The 14,121-nt window shown below is 54.4% G+C and overlaps 1 protein-coding gene across 1 annotated transcript in view; it reads left to right on the forward strand.

Annotated features, from left to right (window-relative positions):
- Positions 1-501: 501 nt before the first annotated feature.
- SEPTIN5 (septin 5) overlaps positions 502-14,121 on the forward strand; it is a 32,476-nt gene continuing 18,856 nt past the window's right edge. The window contains exons 1-2 of the mRNA XM_074206487.1: positions 502-575; positions 986-999. Of these exons, the coding sequence (XP_074062588.1) occupies positions 533-575; positions 986-999 (57 nt within the window). The 5' untranslated portion in view covers positions 502-532. The remainder of the gene's footprint in view (positions 576-985; positions 1,000-14,121) is intronic.

A 14,121-nucleotide genomic window follows, 5' to 3' on the forward strand; every position in this document is an offset into this window, starting at 1 on the left:
ACTGAGGCCGGCTGGCCCGCCGCGACCTGGACCTCCGGGAGCTCCCCGGGCCAGCCCCGCCTTTGGGGATCGCGAGTCCGAGGGCCCCGGCCTTTGGGGATGGCGGGTCCGAGGGCCCCTGCCTTTGGGGATGGCGGGTCCGAGGGCCCCGGCCTTTGGGGGATGGCGGGTCCGAGGGCCCCTGCCTTTGGGGATGGCGGGTCCGAGGTCCCCGGCCTTTGGGGATGGCGGGTCCGAGGGCCCCGGCCTTTGGGGATCGCGGGTCCGAGGGCCCCGGCCTTTGGGGTAGCGGGGCGGAGGGCTGGGGCGGGGGCCGCGGGGCGGGGCGTGGGGAGCCCTGCGTGGGCGGCGCCGCGGGGAGGCGTGGGTCGGGGGAGCGGGCGGGGCCGGAGCGCGGCCCGCCGATTGGCTGGGCGGCGCGGCGGAGCGGCCTCCCTCGGGCAGCCGCCCCGCTCCGGCTCCCTCGGCCTGTCTGGGTCCGCAGCCGCCGCCGCCCCGCTCCCGGCCCGGGCCCCCCCGCCCCGCCGCCGCCATGAGCACCGGCCTCCGCTACAAGAGCAAGCTGGTGAACCCAGGTGAAGCCGCCGCCTCCATCCTCACCTGCATCCCTGCCCGCATCCCTCCCTGCCCCCATGCTTGCCTCCCCTGCTCGCTGCATCCCTGCCCGCATCCCCCCCTCCATTCCCCCCCCGGCTCCATCCCCCCCCGGCTCCATTCCCCCCCCGCTCCATCCCCCCCCGGCCCCCCCCCCGGCTCCATCCCCCCCCCGCTCCATTCCCCCCCCCCCCGGCTCCATCCCCCCCCCCCGGCTCCATCCCCCCCCCCCTCCAATCCCCCCCCCGGCCCCATTCCCCCCCCGGGCTCCATCCCCCCCCCCGGCTCCATCCCCCCACCCCTGGCTCCCTCGGGTGCTCACAGGGTCTCTGTCTCTTTCTCTCCGTCTCTGCCCCGTGTCACCGCCTCGGACCCGGACCCGACCCGGCAGTGGAGGAGAAGCAGGTAGGTGGGCGCCCCCGCCCGTCCCCCCTCCCCCGACCCCCAGGACTCGACCTCCCGGGCCCGCGCCGCGCCCTTCTGCCCTCAGCCCGGAGGTGGAGGCCGGGCCAGGGCCCAGCTGTGGGGAGGGGGCCGATGGCCTGGCCTGAAGCTCCCTGCCAGATGTGGAGGGGGGCGGCCGCCCTGCCCCCTCTGGCTTGGCCCCAGCTCTGTGTGTATTTTATGGAGAGTGGGGGGGAGGGGAACTGGACCTGGTCCTCAGGAGCCTTGTGCCAGGGTGAGGCTGGCCCCCTCCCCAGCAGGGGCCTCTCCTGCCCTTCTCTTCTGAACCACCAGGGCTAGGATGCCCGGCCTCCCAGCTTTTGCTTCTGCACCCCAACCTTCCAACCTCCTTCCCTGACCGGCTTTTGCCCAGATGTTGGGGCTCTCCCCAACCCCAGCAGGACCCCCTCTTCCTCTCCCTTGTGCTATCCCAAAGAATGAGGGGATGCGGGGCGCTTTCCTCCCCCTCCTCTGATTCCTGCCGGCCTCTGTCCTGGGGAAGGGGGGAGATGGTGTCAGAACTCAGGTTGGGAGCTGAGACGCCCTCTCTTCCTTTCCCTCCCCCCCCACCATTTCTGGGGTTGTTTTCTTCCCATCTCCCTTCCGAGGACCTGACCCTGGGGGGCGGTGTTAGAAAGGTAGAGACCCCGGCTTCTTTGGGGGAGAGGGGCAGCATCCCCCCCCCAGAGCTGGGGCCTCGGAGCCTTGGGGTGACCATCTTTGGGCCAGACTTTCCCACAAGGATGAGTCCTGTGGAGAGAGCACGGGAGAATGGCGCTCCCTGTGCCCAACCCTTCTGGGCTCCAGCAAGACTCACCTTACCCGCTTTGCCTCTCTCTTCCCCATTCACCCCAAGGATGGATGGGAGGGAAGGGGCTTGGGATGGGGGACCCTTCCCTTTGTTAACTTGGAAAAGGCAGCATGGAGGAAAGAGGCCTCCAAAGCAGAGGCCTTCCCAGTCGGGTGATCCTGAGCCAGTCCCTTCATTTCCCTGGTCCCAATGACTCCCCCCCCCCCCCCATTACCCCTATATGAGAACGATAAAGAAAGGGCTTTGTTTTTGTCAAACTGAAAAAAGCAGAAATGGGAGCTGGAATGATGGTGCTGGGCAAACTTTGTGTGTGTGTATCAGTGCTTCTCTGCATTTGACAGGTGGGGAAGCTGAGGTATATGCCAGCTAAGGCGCTTTGGAGTCAGGAACAGGAGCCTCAGTTGGGGGAGGGGGGACTTTTAGCATCTTTGGATGGCAGGACAGTGGGGAGCCAGGACAGTGGTGCCTTCAGGGTGAGGATGACTCTGTCCAGGTGGTCACCATGGGAACCTCTGGGAGGATGGGCATCGGAGAGGGAGCTCTGCATCAGGGACTCGTCAGGTCTTCTCTCCCCCACCCCCACCTCCATCGGCCCCCTCCCCAGAAGCTTTTGTTCCTTGTTCCTGGCTCCGGCAAAGGTAGATGGTTCTGGGGGGCGCCAGATCAGCACCATCACCAAGGAGGGGAGTGTCTGAGTGGAGCCATCCAACGTCAGGAGCCCAGGGAGGGATGGAGGGAGGGCGTGCCCCTCTGGAGCTGCCAGCCTTGGGCTGCTCTCCGCGTGGGGGCACGCCCCACAGAGCCTCTCCCCTGGCAGATCGTGGGAGCCAGAGCCGGCTACCCTGGGTGCGATCGTGAACTTGGAAGGTGCAAGGAGGCTAAGCTGGGGAGGGCCCCCCCCCTCCAGGCTGAGCCAGGGACGATGTGGGGGCCATATCCCCAAACCTGCCAGCGGTGGTAGGAGAGAACAAAGCCCTCTGCTTGGAGCCTGGAGAAAAGGAGGCGCTATTGTTTGGGTGAAAGAGAAAGTGCTGAGTGGTGGGGGTGCCAATTCTCTTAATGGGTTTGTCTGAACCGTTGTCTGTGGTGGGCGGTGGCTCCTCCGGCTCTCTTCCCTGACCTTGCCCCTCCCCCAGGCCGCCAGGGGCGTAAACAGAAGCCTTGCCTCTCTCCTGGGCATTGTGGGAGCCTCCTCTCCCCGGGGTGGGGGTGGGGGACCCAGCAGCTGGCACCCTCTTTATTTGGTTAGACCCAGATGGTCTCAGCTGGAAGGGGCCCTAAGAAGTCACCCAGGTCTTCCTTCCCTCCCACACTCCCACTTCTCATTCCCTTTTGTCATAACCAGGAAAAATAGGAACCCAGGCTTCAATCTCCTCTCTGGGGGGGGGGGGTTATTAAACTGGGCTTGGGATCTCAAAGAGCTGAGTTCTGATGCAGCTTCTGTGTGATTCTGGGCAGTCACTTCCCCTCTATTTGCCTCAGTTTCCCCAACCATAATAAGTATCTGAACCTCTTAGAGGAACATTTGTGAGATAACATTTGTAAAATTCTACTAAGTTTTACTACTGTCTGTGAGATAACATTTGGAAAACACCACTAAGTTTTACTTAGTTTCACTACTAAGCGTCTAGCACACAGTAGGCACTTAATAAATGCTTGTTCCTTTCCTTCCTTCAGTGAGGAAAGAGAGGCAGGAAACATTGCGGCATCAGAGGAGGTTTGTTGATTTCAGAATCAAAGGCAGTGAATTGGAATCTTCTCTGCAACTACCACTGTGACCTTGGACAAGTCATTTCTCTTTTCTGAGGCTCAGTTTTCTCACCTATAAAATAAGGGGGTTAATCCATGAATGTGATCTCAGCCCTGGATTTCAGGAACTTGTGTTTTGAAACCAGGAGAGCCCTTGGGAAACCAGCTGGTTGAACCTCCTCCTTTTATAGATGGGGAAACTGAAGGCCAGAGAAGGGAAGGACTTGGCCATGGTCATACAGATAGGGTGAGGGAGTGAAGATTTGAACCCAGAGCCAGAATTAGTTGTATGTTCGTGGAGGAGAGTCTTCTATCTGGCCATCTCTGGGCTAGGCCTTCCATGGTAGGTCTTTGGCTGGCTTGTGATCTGAATGGTCTTCCCTCCACATACACCTGGGGCAGAACCTCCTGGGATCTGAGGAGATCCTGAAAAACAATGATGTTTCATCTTAGTCACTATATATATATATATATATATATACATATATATATATGTATATACTGATTCTTTTTTTCTTTTTAATTAATTTTTTAACTATCTGCAAAAGGAGTTTTCAATAATCATTTTTTTGATAAGGTTTAGAATTCCACATTTTTCTCCCTCTCACCCTTTCCTCTCCCCTCCCCTTGCCAGTGAGCAATCTAATACATAGGTTATACATGGGTAAGTGTTAAACATATTTCTATATTAATCATGTCGTAAAAGGAGAATCAGGGCAAAAAAGGAAGAAAAACCGTGAGAGGGAAAAACGCATAAAACAAAATATAAATTTTAAAAATTGAAAATAGTCTGCTATGGTCTGCATTCAGACTCCATAGTTCCTTTTCTGGATGTGGACGATATTTTCCATCACAAATCCTTTAGAATTATCTTCGATTACTGTACTGGCGAGAATAACTGATCATCACACAATGTGGCTGTAAACATATACAGTGTCTTTCTGGTTCTGCTCACTTAGCTCAGCATCAGTTCTTTCAAACCTTTCCAGGCTTTTCGGAAGTCCGACTGCTCAGGATTTCTTATAGGATGAGTGTTTCATCACATTCATATATCACAATTTGTCCAGCTATTCCCTAATTGATGGGCATCCCCTCAATTTCCATTTCTTTGCCACTATAAAAAAGGAGCTGCTATAAATATTTTTATAGAAGTGGGGTTTTTACTCTTATGATCTCTTTGGAATATAGCACTAGTAGTGGTATAAAGGTTATGCACAGTTTTATAGCTTTTGGGGGCATAATTCCATAGTTCCAAACTGTTCTCCAATATGATTGGATCAGTTCACAACTTCACCAACAATACATTAGTCCAGTTTTCCCACATCCCCTCCAACACTGATCATTTTCCTTTATTGTTATATTGGACAATCCAATAGGTATGAGGTAGGACATCAGAGTTGTTTTAATTTGCATTTCTCTAATCAATAATGATTTAGAGCATTTTTTTCATGACTAGAGAGAGCATTGATTCCTTCATCTGAGAACTGCCAGTTCATATCAATTAGAGAATGGCATATTCTATATATTTTAGAAATGAGGTCTTTATCAGAAATTGTTTGCCAACTTACTGCACTATTTTTAATTTTGGTTGCATTGGTTTTATTTGTGCTTTAACTTAATGTGGTCCAAATGATCCGTTTTGCATTTTGTAATGTTCTCTGTCTCTTCCTTTGTCATAAACTCTTCCCACTTTCCATAAATCTGATATATAAACTATTCATTGTTCTCCTAATTAGTTTATGGTATGTCTAAATTTATGTCTAAATTTTGTAGCCATTTTGAGATTATCTTGGTGTAGGTGTGAGATATTGGTCTACGGCTAGTTTCTGCCAGACTGTTTTCCAGTTTTTTTCTGCAGTTTTTTGTTAAAGAGTGAGTTCTTATCCCAGAAGCTGGAGTCTTTGGGTTTATCCAATAGTGAATGACTATAGTCATTTTCTACTGCTTCTCTCCACCAAACATTCATTAAGCACCAGCTGTGTGCCCAACAGTCTCTCTGGTGTCTTCCCTGCCATATAGAGAAGGTAGCCAGGAAAATTCTAGGGGCGTCTAGGTGGTGCAGTGGATAGAGCACCGGCCCTGGAGTTAGGAGTCCCTGAGTTCAAATCCGGCCTCAGACACTTAATAATGACCTAGCTGTGTGGCCTTGGGGGCAAGCCACTTAACCCCATTTGCCTTGCAAAAACCTAAAAAAAAAGAAAAAAAGACCAGAAAAGTTAGACATATGCACTCCTCTGTTCAATCACCTTCCATGGCTCCCCATTCCTTATGTAGCACCTGCTTAGGGCCACCCTGTTAGAGCTACAGGTCCTCCATGTTTGGGAGGCATCCCAAACAATGAAACTGGACTTGGAATTGGGGAGACTTGGTTTCACATCTTGCTTCAGACACTAAGCCTGAGCTCCTGAGTACGTCACTTATCAAATTGCTAACGTCAAACAAACACGTATTTATGAAGCCATGGCCATCCATGCTCCAGCTGCATCTTTGCAAAGCTTAAACTGTTCTGTAAACATTAGCTATCATTTACCACTGTGCTGTGGGCTTTCTGAGGTCCAAAGAGATGGATAGTGGGGCTGAGCAGCCTCAGGGGATGAACAGTTATGGAATCCTAGTGTGGGTCTCCATTTCTTCTCCCAGCTTCCTCCCCATCTGTAAAGACCCCTGGGGGACCCCCCCTCCAGGTGCTAGGGTTGGCTTGGAGGCACGTCTGGCTAATGGAGGAATCCAGGGAGATACAGAAATGGGGCTTGTGATGAGACCCTGGGAGACAGTCTGGTGGAAAGAGAGTTGGCCCCAGAGTCAGAGGTCTTGGGTTTGAAACCCACCTTTACATACTTTGACAAATGACTCTGGACCTCAGTTTCCTCCTCTGTAAAGTGGACTTGGACCAAATGATCCTGAGGTCCGTGGAAGGCTTAGGACGGCTGTTCCCAAGGTGAGCCCCAGACTGCTTGGGACTGAGGTGGGGCTGCTTTCCTAAAGGCCTGTCTCCCTTCCCCTCCAACCTCCAGGGTTCCTGCAGATGATCCTGGGGCAGGACCTCAGTCACTTGAGGCACCCGACTTCGAGGATAGTTTTGACTAGAGACACACAGAGGGCATTGTGGCTCGTGGAAAGCGCTGCCTTTAGACTCTGAGGGCTGCCTTCAGATCTCAGCTCTGGCCATTTCCCTTGGACAGGCCCCTTCACTTCTGTAAGAGGAGGGGGACAACCTACTATGTGCTTGTCCTTGTGCTGATCCTGGGGTGGGGGAGCAGACTGGATCCCTCCTCTGTGACCCCGGCTGCCTCGACAGCCATGGACCCCTGGCCCTGAGCAGCCTGCCCAGCCGCAAGAGCCACTGGGGTTAAACCCTGATGGGGTGTGATCTTGGCCTCTGCAGCTTCAGCAGGATTTTGTTTGCCTTTGGTAAAAAAGAGGCCCATTCACAGTCTTAATGCAGGAGGGGGGAGGAGGGGGATTGGGCTGGGAAGAGGAGGGTGTGGACCCACCCTGGGGATGCTGGAAGGAAGCAAGGGATGCTGGGGATGCTGGAGGGAAGCGAGGTCGGGTAGCAAGGCTGTGGGGGGCGGCCCAGCTCCAACTTGGCCTGGCTCTGCTGATGCTAGGGATTCCTGATTGGGGGGGAGTTGAAGGCCTGGCCTCCAGATGGGGTGCCCCCAGATCACAGGCTTCAGAGCTCGAAGGGTCTCTGCTCATAGCTCAGTACCTCTGATATGGTAAAAGTTTGCTGGTTTATTAACTTTCTAGGTCACCCTCTCCATTTCAGAGATGACAGAAATGACTTGGCCAAGGGCACATGGCTATTAAGTCAGAATCCCATAATTAGAATTAGTCTAACCCCTAAACATGCATCCTCGATCTGAAGACTCATGATAATGGGGAGCTCACTACCTCCTGAGACAGTCCGGGGCACTTCCCCTCAAGCCAGAATCTGCCTCTTTAGAACTTCCATTTGTTGATTGAGTGAAGACTTGAATCCAGATCCTCAGATATAGCTCCAGAGTTTTGGGCAGTCAACAACCCAGGGGAAGAGAGTCTGAAACTCAGGGTTTGAACCTGAGGTAGGGAGCAGTAGCGGGCAGTAGGCAGGCAGAGGGAGATGGGCTCTACTGGCAGTTCATGGGACTGGCCATGACTTTTCCCCCTTTTACTCAGACATATGCTTTCATTGGTGTAGGGAAGTCCCAGTGAGATAGGGCCCTCCACTGATTCAAATCTCTGCAATTTTTAGTTTTTTGAAAATTGCCCCTCCCTTCCCCTTGGGTTTGAAACCCACCTTCGTCACATACTTTGACAAGTGACTTTTCTCTCTCTCTGGGCCTCAGTTTCCTCCTCTGTAAAGTGGACTTGGACCAAATGATCCTGAAATTCCTGGAAGGCTTAGGATGGCTGTTCCCAAGGTGGCCCCCAGACTGCTCTGGACTGAGGTGGGGCTGCTTTACTAAAGGCCTGTCTCCCTCCCCCCACAACCTCCAGGGTTCCTGCAGATGAGAAGTCAGGTGCCTTCCCCAGGATGGGAAGCAGGATTTGACTGTGGCTCCTCCTGACTCTGATTTCTGCCCACCCCAGGATGTGTCTCTCTCCAGACTAGTTTCTTTTCTTTTCTTTTTTCTTTTCTTTTCTTTTCTTTTCTTTTCTTTTCCTTTCTTTTCTTTTCTTTTCTTTTCTTTTCTTTTCTTTTCTTTTCTTTTCTTTTTTCTTTTCTTTTCTTTTCTTTTCTTTTCTTTTCTTCTTTTCTTTTCTTTTCTTTTTTTCTTTTCTTTTTTCTTTTCTTTTCCTTTCTTTTCTTTTCTTTTCCTTTCCCTTCCTTTTCTTTTCCTTTTCCTTTTCCTTTTCCTTTCCTTTCCTTTTGTTTGGTTTTTAAAAATTTTATTTATTTAAGGCAATGGGGTTAAGTGACTTGTCCAAGATCACACCGCTAGGCAATTATTAAGTGTCTGAGGCCGGATTTGAACCTAGGTCCTCCTAACTCAGAACGGGTGCTCTATCCACTGTGCCCCCTCTTCAGACTAGTTTCCACAGTAATGCTGTGCTTATTAAGCTCCTCCTGTATGCAGAATCTTTCACTGGCAAGGATAGAAGGGTTCAAGTCCCTGCCTCTGCCCCTGGGAGCAGATTTCCTTCTTCCCTGGCAAGTGTAGACCAGCCCCTGTTTCAGCCTCCCGGACAGGGGAGCTTATCCGCTGATGCTGGGGCGGCCCATCTACCTGTGGACACCTCTCATCCTGAGAAATAATGGTCATGGGTGTGCGTGCAATGTCTTCACTTCACAATGAAATATGTTGTTTTCCTTTGACCCTGAATGCAAGGTAGGGGCAGGGCAGGGTGGGGGGTGCAGTGGATGGAACGCTGGGCCTGGAGTCAGGAAGACTCATCAACCTGCTTTCAGATCTGGCCCCAGACACTTCCTAGCTGTGCGACCCTGGGCGAGTCACTTCACCCTGTTTGCCTCAGTTTCCTCATCTGTCAGATGAGCTGGAGAAGGAAATGGCAAACCACTCCAACATCTCTGCCAAGAAAACCCCAAATGGGGTCATGTCTGAACAACCACATTATTCTTGTCCCCTTTTTGAGGACACTGAAGCTGAGGGTCCTTGAGATTATGGGAGAGGCAGGATTGGAACCCAGGACTAGCTCTGATCATCTGGCACCACACTGCCAAGGCTCAACATTCCCCCTCCCCTTTGATCCTGGTCCTGCTCCAGGGGGCCCAGCAGGAAACTCAGTCACCAGCCCAGTCCCTCCAATATTGCAGGCCGGCCCACAAGACTCATAAGAGCCTTGAATGCCAGACTCAGCCGAGCCTTGAATCCAGAACAAGGGGTTCTTACAGGTTTTAGGAGGGTCAGGGGCTTGGATGGGGGAAATGGTATCTTTCTGTTTCCTTTGTAATGCTCCAGGCTTCCTTATATGCAGGGGGGCCCCAGGGCTTCGCCAGGCTGCTGGGGCTTCATGGTACCCCAAAATGGTTCAGAAAACCTGAACTGGAGGCAATAGGGAGCCACAGATGGATGTGGAAGAAGGGAGGACTAGAATCAGATCTGATTGTGTGTTTGCTTGGGAGTGTGTGGTGTGTGTGTCAGGGACTGTATATGGATGGGTTTGTGTCTGTGTGTGTGTGTGTTTGTAGGCTTTGTGTGTATGTATGTGTTGTGTATTTGTGGGGGGGTGTTTGTGGGGGGTGTGTGTGTGTGAGAGAGAGAGAGTTGTTGGTACTTTTGGCAGCTCAGATGGGGAGATGGAAGGGAGAGGGTCCTTGCTTTGCTTCCTGGAGGGGTCTTGCTCAAGGCTTCTGCCTAAGCTAGGGACCCAACATGTCCAGGAGGGGTGTAGGGATTCTCTGGTGTTCAGGGATGCAGCGAAGGCCAAGGAACCCCCTAGTATTCAGGAACATGGGGGGTGGGAGGAGAAGGACCCCCCCCCCAGTGCTGCCACACTAGACCGTCCTCCCCTTCTTCATGACCGCCATCCTTTTGGACCCTGGGAGCCTTCTCCCCTCAGTGTGGCGTGGCCAGGCCGCCCTGGCCAGGCAGCACCAACTCACTGCCAGCTGCCTGTGGTTTCTGGCCCCAACCCAGCCTGTCCCTTCACACAAGGAGGCCGATTCTTGCCTGTGGCCCAGTGTTTGGGCAGAGGGTGGAGGTGGGGGCGAGGCCATGTAAGCGGCACCCCGAGACCAACGCTAAGGTGGGGCAGAGGGGCCCCGTCACCCTGAGGCCCAGCTGCCTGTGACCAGGAGTAGCAGAGAGCCCCTCCCTCTTCTTCCCCTCTGGAGGCCCTTGGCCTTGCCCTCTGAGGGGGCTGCTCTGGCTGGGATCTGGAAGAGAAACCTTCTGCCAAGGGAGGGGGGAGATGAATGGACTGAGGTCAGCTGGAGGGAGGAGGGCTCTCCCAGAGTCCCAGAGAACTGGGCCTTGGCCCTGCTTCTAGTGTTTTTATCAATGGTTTGGATGAAGGCGCTGATGACCCGCAGCTGGGAGGGAGCGCCAGCACCCTGGACAACAGTCAAGATCCCCAAGGTTCTGGCCAGCCTTGGGCCAAACCAAATAAGATAAAGCTTGACAGGAACAGATATAAAGTCCAGCCCTTGGGCTTAAGATCCGCAGCTCAGGAACTGGGGGAGGCAGGGCTGGCCGAGCCGGCTGGGTGAAAAGGAGTTGGGGATCGTGGTTACCCAGAGATCTGCCCGGTACCCAGGCCAGCCGACCGTTCTGAGGAAAAGCAGAATCCTGTAGGTGGCGAGGACTGTCTCGTGGAGCCCATGTGTGAGTGGGGCGCCCCCAATCCTTGGTCGCCTGGGCTTTGCTCGGAGACCTCTGGTGTGGGGAGACTGCCTCGTGAGGCCACAGCCTGAGCCTTGCCATCGTCATCATGCTTAGATCTACATCTGAGGCCAAATAGGACAAAGCTGGGAACCGCCCCCCCAACCCAAGCCTCATCCCTAAGAAAGTCCTGAGATAGCCCCTCAATCAAGTCTCAAACTTTTAGAGTCCTGGGATAACCTCTCAACAAGTCTCGGCCCTAAGAGAGCCCTGGAAGAGACCTTCCACCTCCAGTCAAGTGTTGGATCTAAGAGCCCTCCAGCCAAGTCTCAGGCCCAAGAAATATTAGAGATGTTGGTAATCATTTAGTCCATAGGGAGGAAACTGAGGGAAGGGGGATATCCCCAGGGCCACAGAGCTAGTGGGGGACCTCCCTAGATATGGCCCCTGGTCTCCAGGACCCCCGATCTGATTAAAGAGATGGGACTTGGCCATTCAGACCATAGGCAGATGGACAGGGAAGGATAGTGTGCGACCAAGAACAGGGCTTGTGGGATGCCAGAGGACTACAGGAGGACATGGGAAGCTGAAGGAAGTTGGGCTCAGAGGAGGGGGCTTGGACTGGACCAAGAAAGAGGAGGAGAGGACCGGGACCCGCTGTCGAGCAGAGGAAGGGGTGATAATGATGCCCACCCATAGAGCGGCTCAGCACGGGCAATGCGTTTTTTGGGCATTCTGGTTTGGCCTGTGAGGCAGGTGACAGGATGCTGGGGCTCAGGCAGTGAAGTGAGTTGTCCATGGTCCTTGAGTGTCCCCAGGACTGATGGAGATGCCTCGGGTCACGGTGTGGTTTAGTGAGGACCCGTAATTGGAGTTGAAAGGTCAGAGTTCAAGGTGGCTTTGTATGACACTCTCCCCTTCTCTAAGCTTTAGTTTCCTTTCTCTGTCAAAGGAGGGGGATGGGCCAGGGCTTGGGGCTAAGGGCAGGGTGACCCTTGTAGACCCCAGGTCTATGAGCTGAGGCACCTGCCCATAAGGCCTGGGCCTGGGGGTGGCCTTGACCCTGTGGAGTGGGGGCCCAGTAGCACCTTCTTAGCTTTTGGACTGGTGTGGAATCAGAGCTGGCCCCTGCTCTCCCCAGCCTCTGAAATCAGCCTCACCATGCCAAGCTGCTAGGGCAGTGCCCAGACCCTGGCCCGAGCCTTCATGGCCATCAGCTGTGGTCACGATGCCTGGGCTCCAGGCCCAGCCTGCTCACTGCACCCCCCATGAAAAGGCTCCCTGTTTCTGCTCTCCCCCCATCTTCATCCCCCCCACCCCGGCACTGCCAGAGCCAGCCTTTGGGCAGGGTCCAGGAGCCTCCTGGCCTAGGTTGCCCAGGGGCTCTACCCAGAGCCTTCCACTTAATGGGTCACAGTTGGGTCGCTAGGAAGGGAGGAGTCTGATAATGTAGAGGGATAGCTCCAGCCTAGGGGACGGACTACCCCAACTGGGAGGGCACTCATTTCTTCTATGGGAATCGTCTCTAGGGGAGACCACTTTTGGGGCCCTTAGGTCAGGGGATGTCAGAACTGGGGAGGGGTCTTGGAATAAACAAAGTGGAGCTGGGAGGACTCTCGGAAACCCATGACTCTCTTTTCCAAGTGACAGAGGGAGGCCGCTGCTGCCTCACTGGGTGCCTTGTCCACCTGCCTCTCCCTGGGCTCGCCTCAGCCCAGGACACCCGGTCATCTAGTCTCTTCCACGGTGGACCGTGGGGGCTGCTGCCTCCATTACCAGATAGCACGGCTAGTGGGACACATCCAGCCCCAATCTCCTGCTCTAAACGTCTCCCGGCACCAGGTTCTGCTCTCCAGGGCCACGCGGATCCAAGCTAGCCCCTTCCTAGAACAGCTCCTCCAATTCGTGGAGACCTCGATCTTGACCTTCCTATTTCTCTCCAGTCTCAGTATCCCCAGCTCCCCCAACTTCTGCTCAGGAGCCATGGTCTCAGAAGCCCCCCCCCCCCCATTCTGGTTGCCCCATCATGGACATAAACTAGGCCTCCAATGACTTTCCTGAATTGCGGCATCCAGAACCACATGTGAGGCCTAGATCCCAGGCAGAGACCAAGGACGGTGGGAAGACTTCTCATTCTAGACCTGAGGTTCTATTCATGCGGCTTAAGATCAAGTTGGTGTGTTTGCATGGGACGTCACATCGTGGGCACGCCTTGGAGCTTGTGGTCCACTTAGACCTGTAGTGTCTTCATACCAACTCTGACCTATTTAAACCTCCCCTTTACTATATTTAGCTTTTGGACTCTGGGAGTATGACAGCTTCTCCAGTGCCCTGAAAGGGGGGCTAGACAATGCCCTTCCCCAGCTAAGTGGCAGCACCTGGAACAAGGATGGGATTCTCCCGGTTTCCACTGATCTGGGGCAGTCCTCTACCTTCTTTCCCGTGCCAACGGCCATGTCCCAGGAGCGCCAGAGAGGAAAGCGGGGCCCTTTTGGTAGTTGTTTAGGGGAGGGGCTGCCTAGGGAAGCCAAACCAGTCACCCTTGGGTGACACATTCCCCCAGTTCCGGGGGGGGGGGCTGTTCCACTGAGCAATAAACCAGCCAGAATAGGAGCTGATAGTGTTGGGGGGCTGTCTCCCATTAAAAAACAAAACTCCAAACTCAAACCCTGCCCAGCCAGGAGGCTCCCCACCTCGTCAGCTAGCAGCCCCTTTGGGGTCTCAGCAGCTGGGTGAGATGATGGAGGTTTCCTGCCTTTGATGGATGCTGTTGGCTCCGAAGTCCAGACTCGGGCTCTTCTCTAACCCCCCTTCCCCCTCCTCTCCCCTCCCCTCCCCTCTCTCCCCGGCACCCCGTGGGCCCCTCTGCTCCCTCCCTTCTCCCCCCCTTTCTGGCAGAAGGAAGCCGGCTTGTTTTGCTGAGAGGTTTGTAGTAGAGACTGGAAAGTGGCGCGTGGATATTTCCATTCCCTCCCTGGCCCTCCCAGCTCTGGGGGGGCGGCTGGGGGAGACCTTCCCTCGTCCATGCCCCCCAGGTTCCTCTGCCTCGCAAGCTGAGCTGGGGAGAGGGGACAGTTACACTGGCTCGGACCCCTTGGACAAGCTGCTTCCCTGTTCTGAGCCTCAGTTTCCTCTAAGTGAAAATGGGGGTTTTCTTGCTGAGGAATGTCCTAAAGGTGGAAGAAGTGTCGTTGGAGTCATGAGAGGAGCCTTGTCTCCTGCCCCCAGCCCGGAGGCCACCTGGGCTCAGACTCA

Source organism: Macrotis lagotis, chromosome X (genome assembly GCF_037893015.1).
Source record: "Macrotis lagotis isolate mMagLag1 chromosome X, bilby.v1.9.chrom.fasta, whole genome shotgun sequence".
Lineage (NCBI taxonomy): Eukaryota > Metazoa > Chordata > Mammalia > Peramelemorphia > Peramelidae > Macrotis > Macrotis lagotis.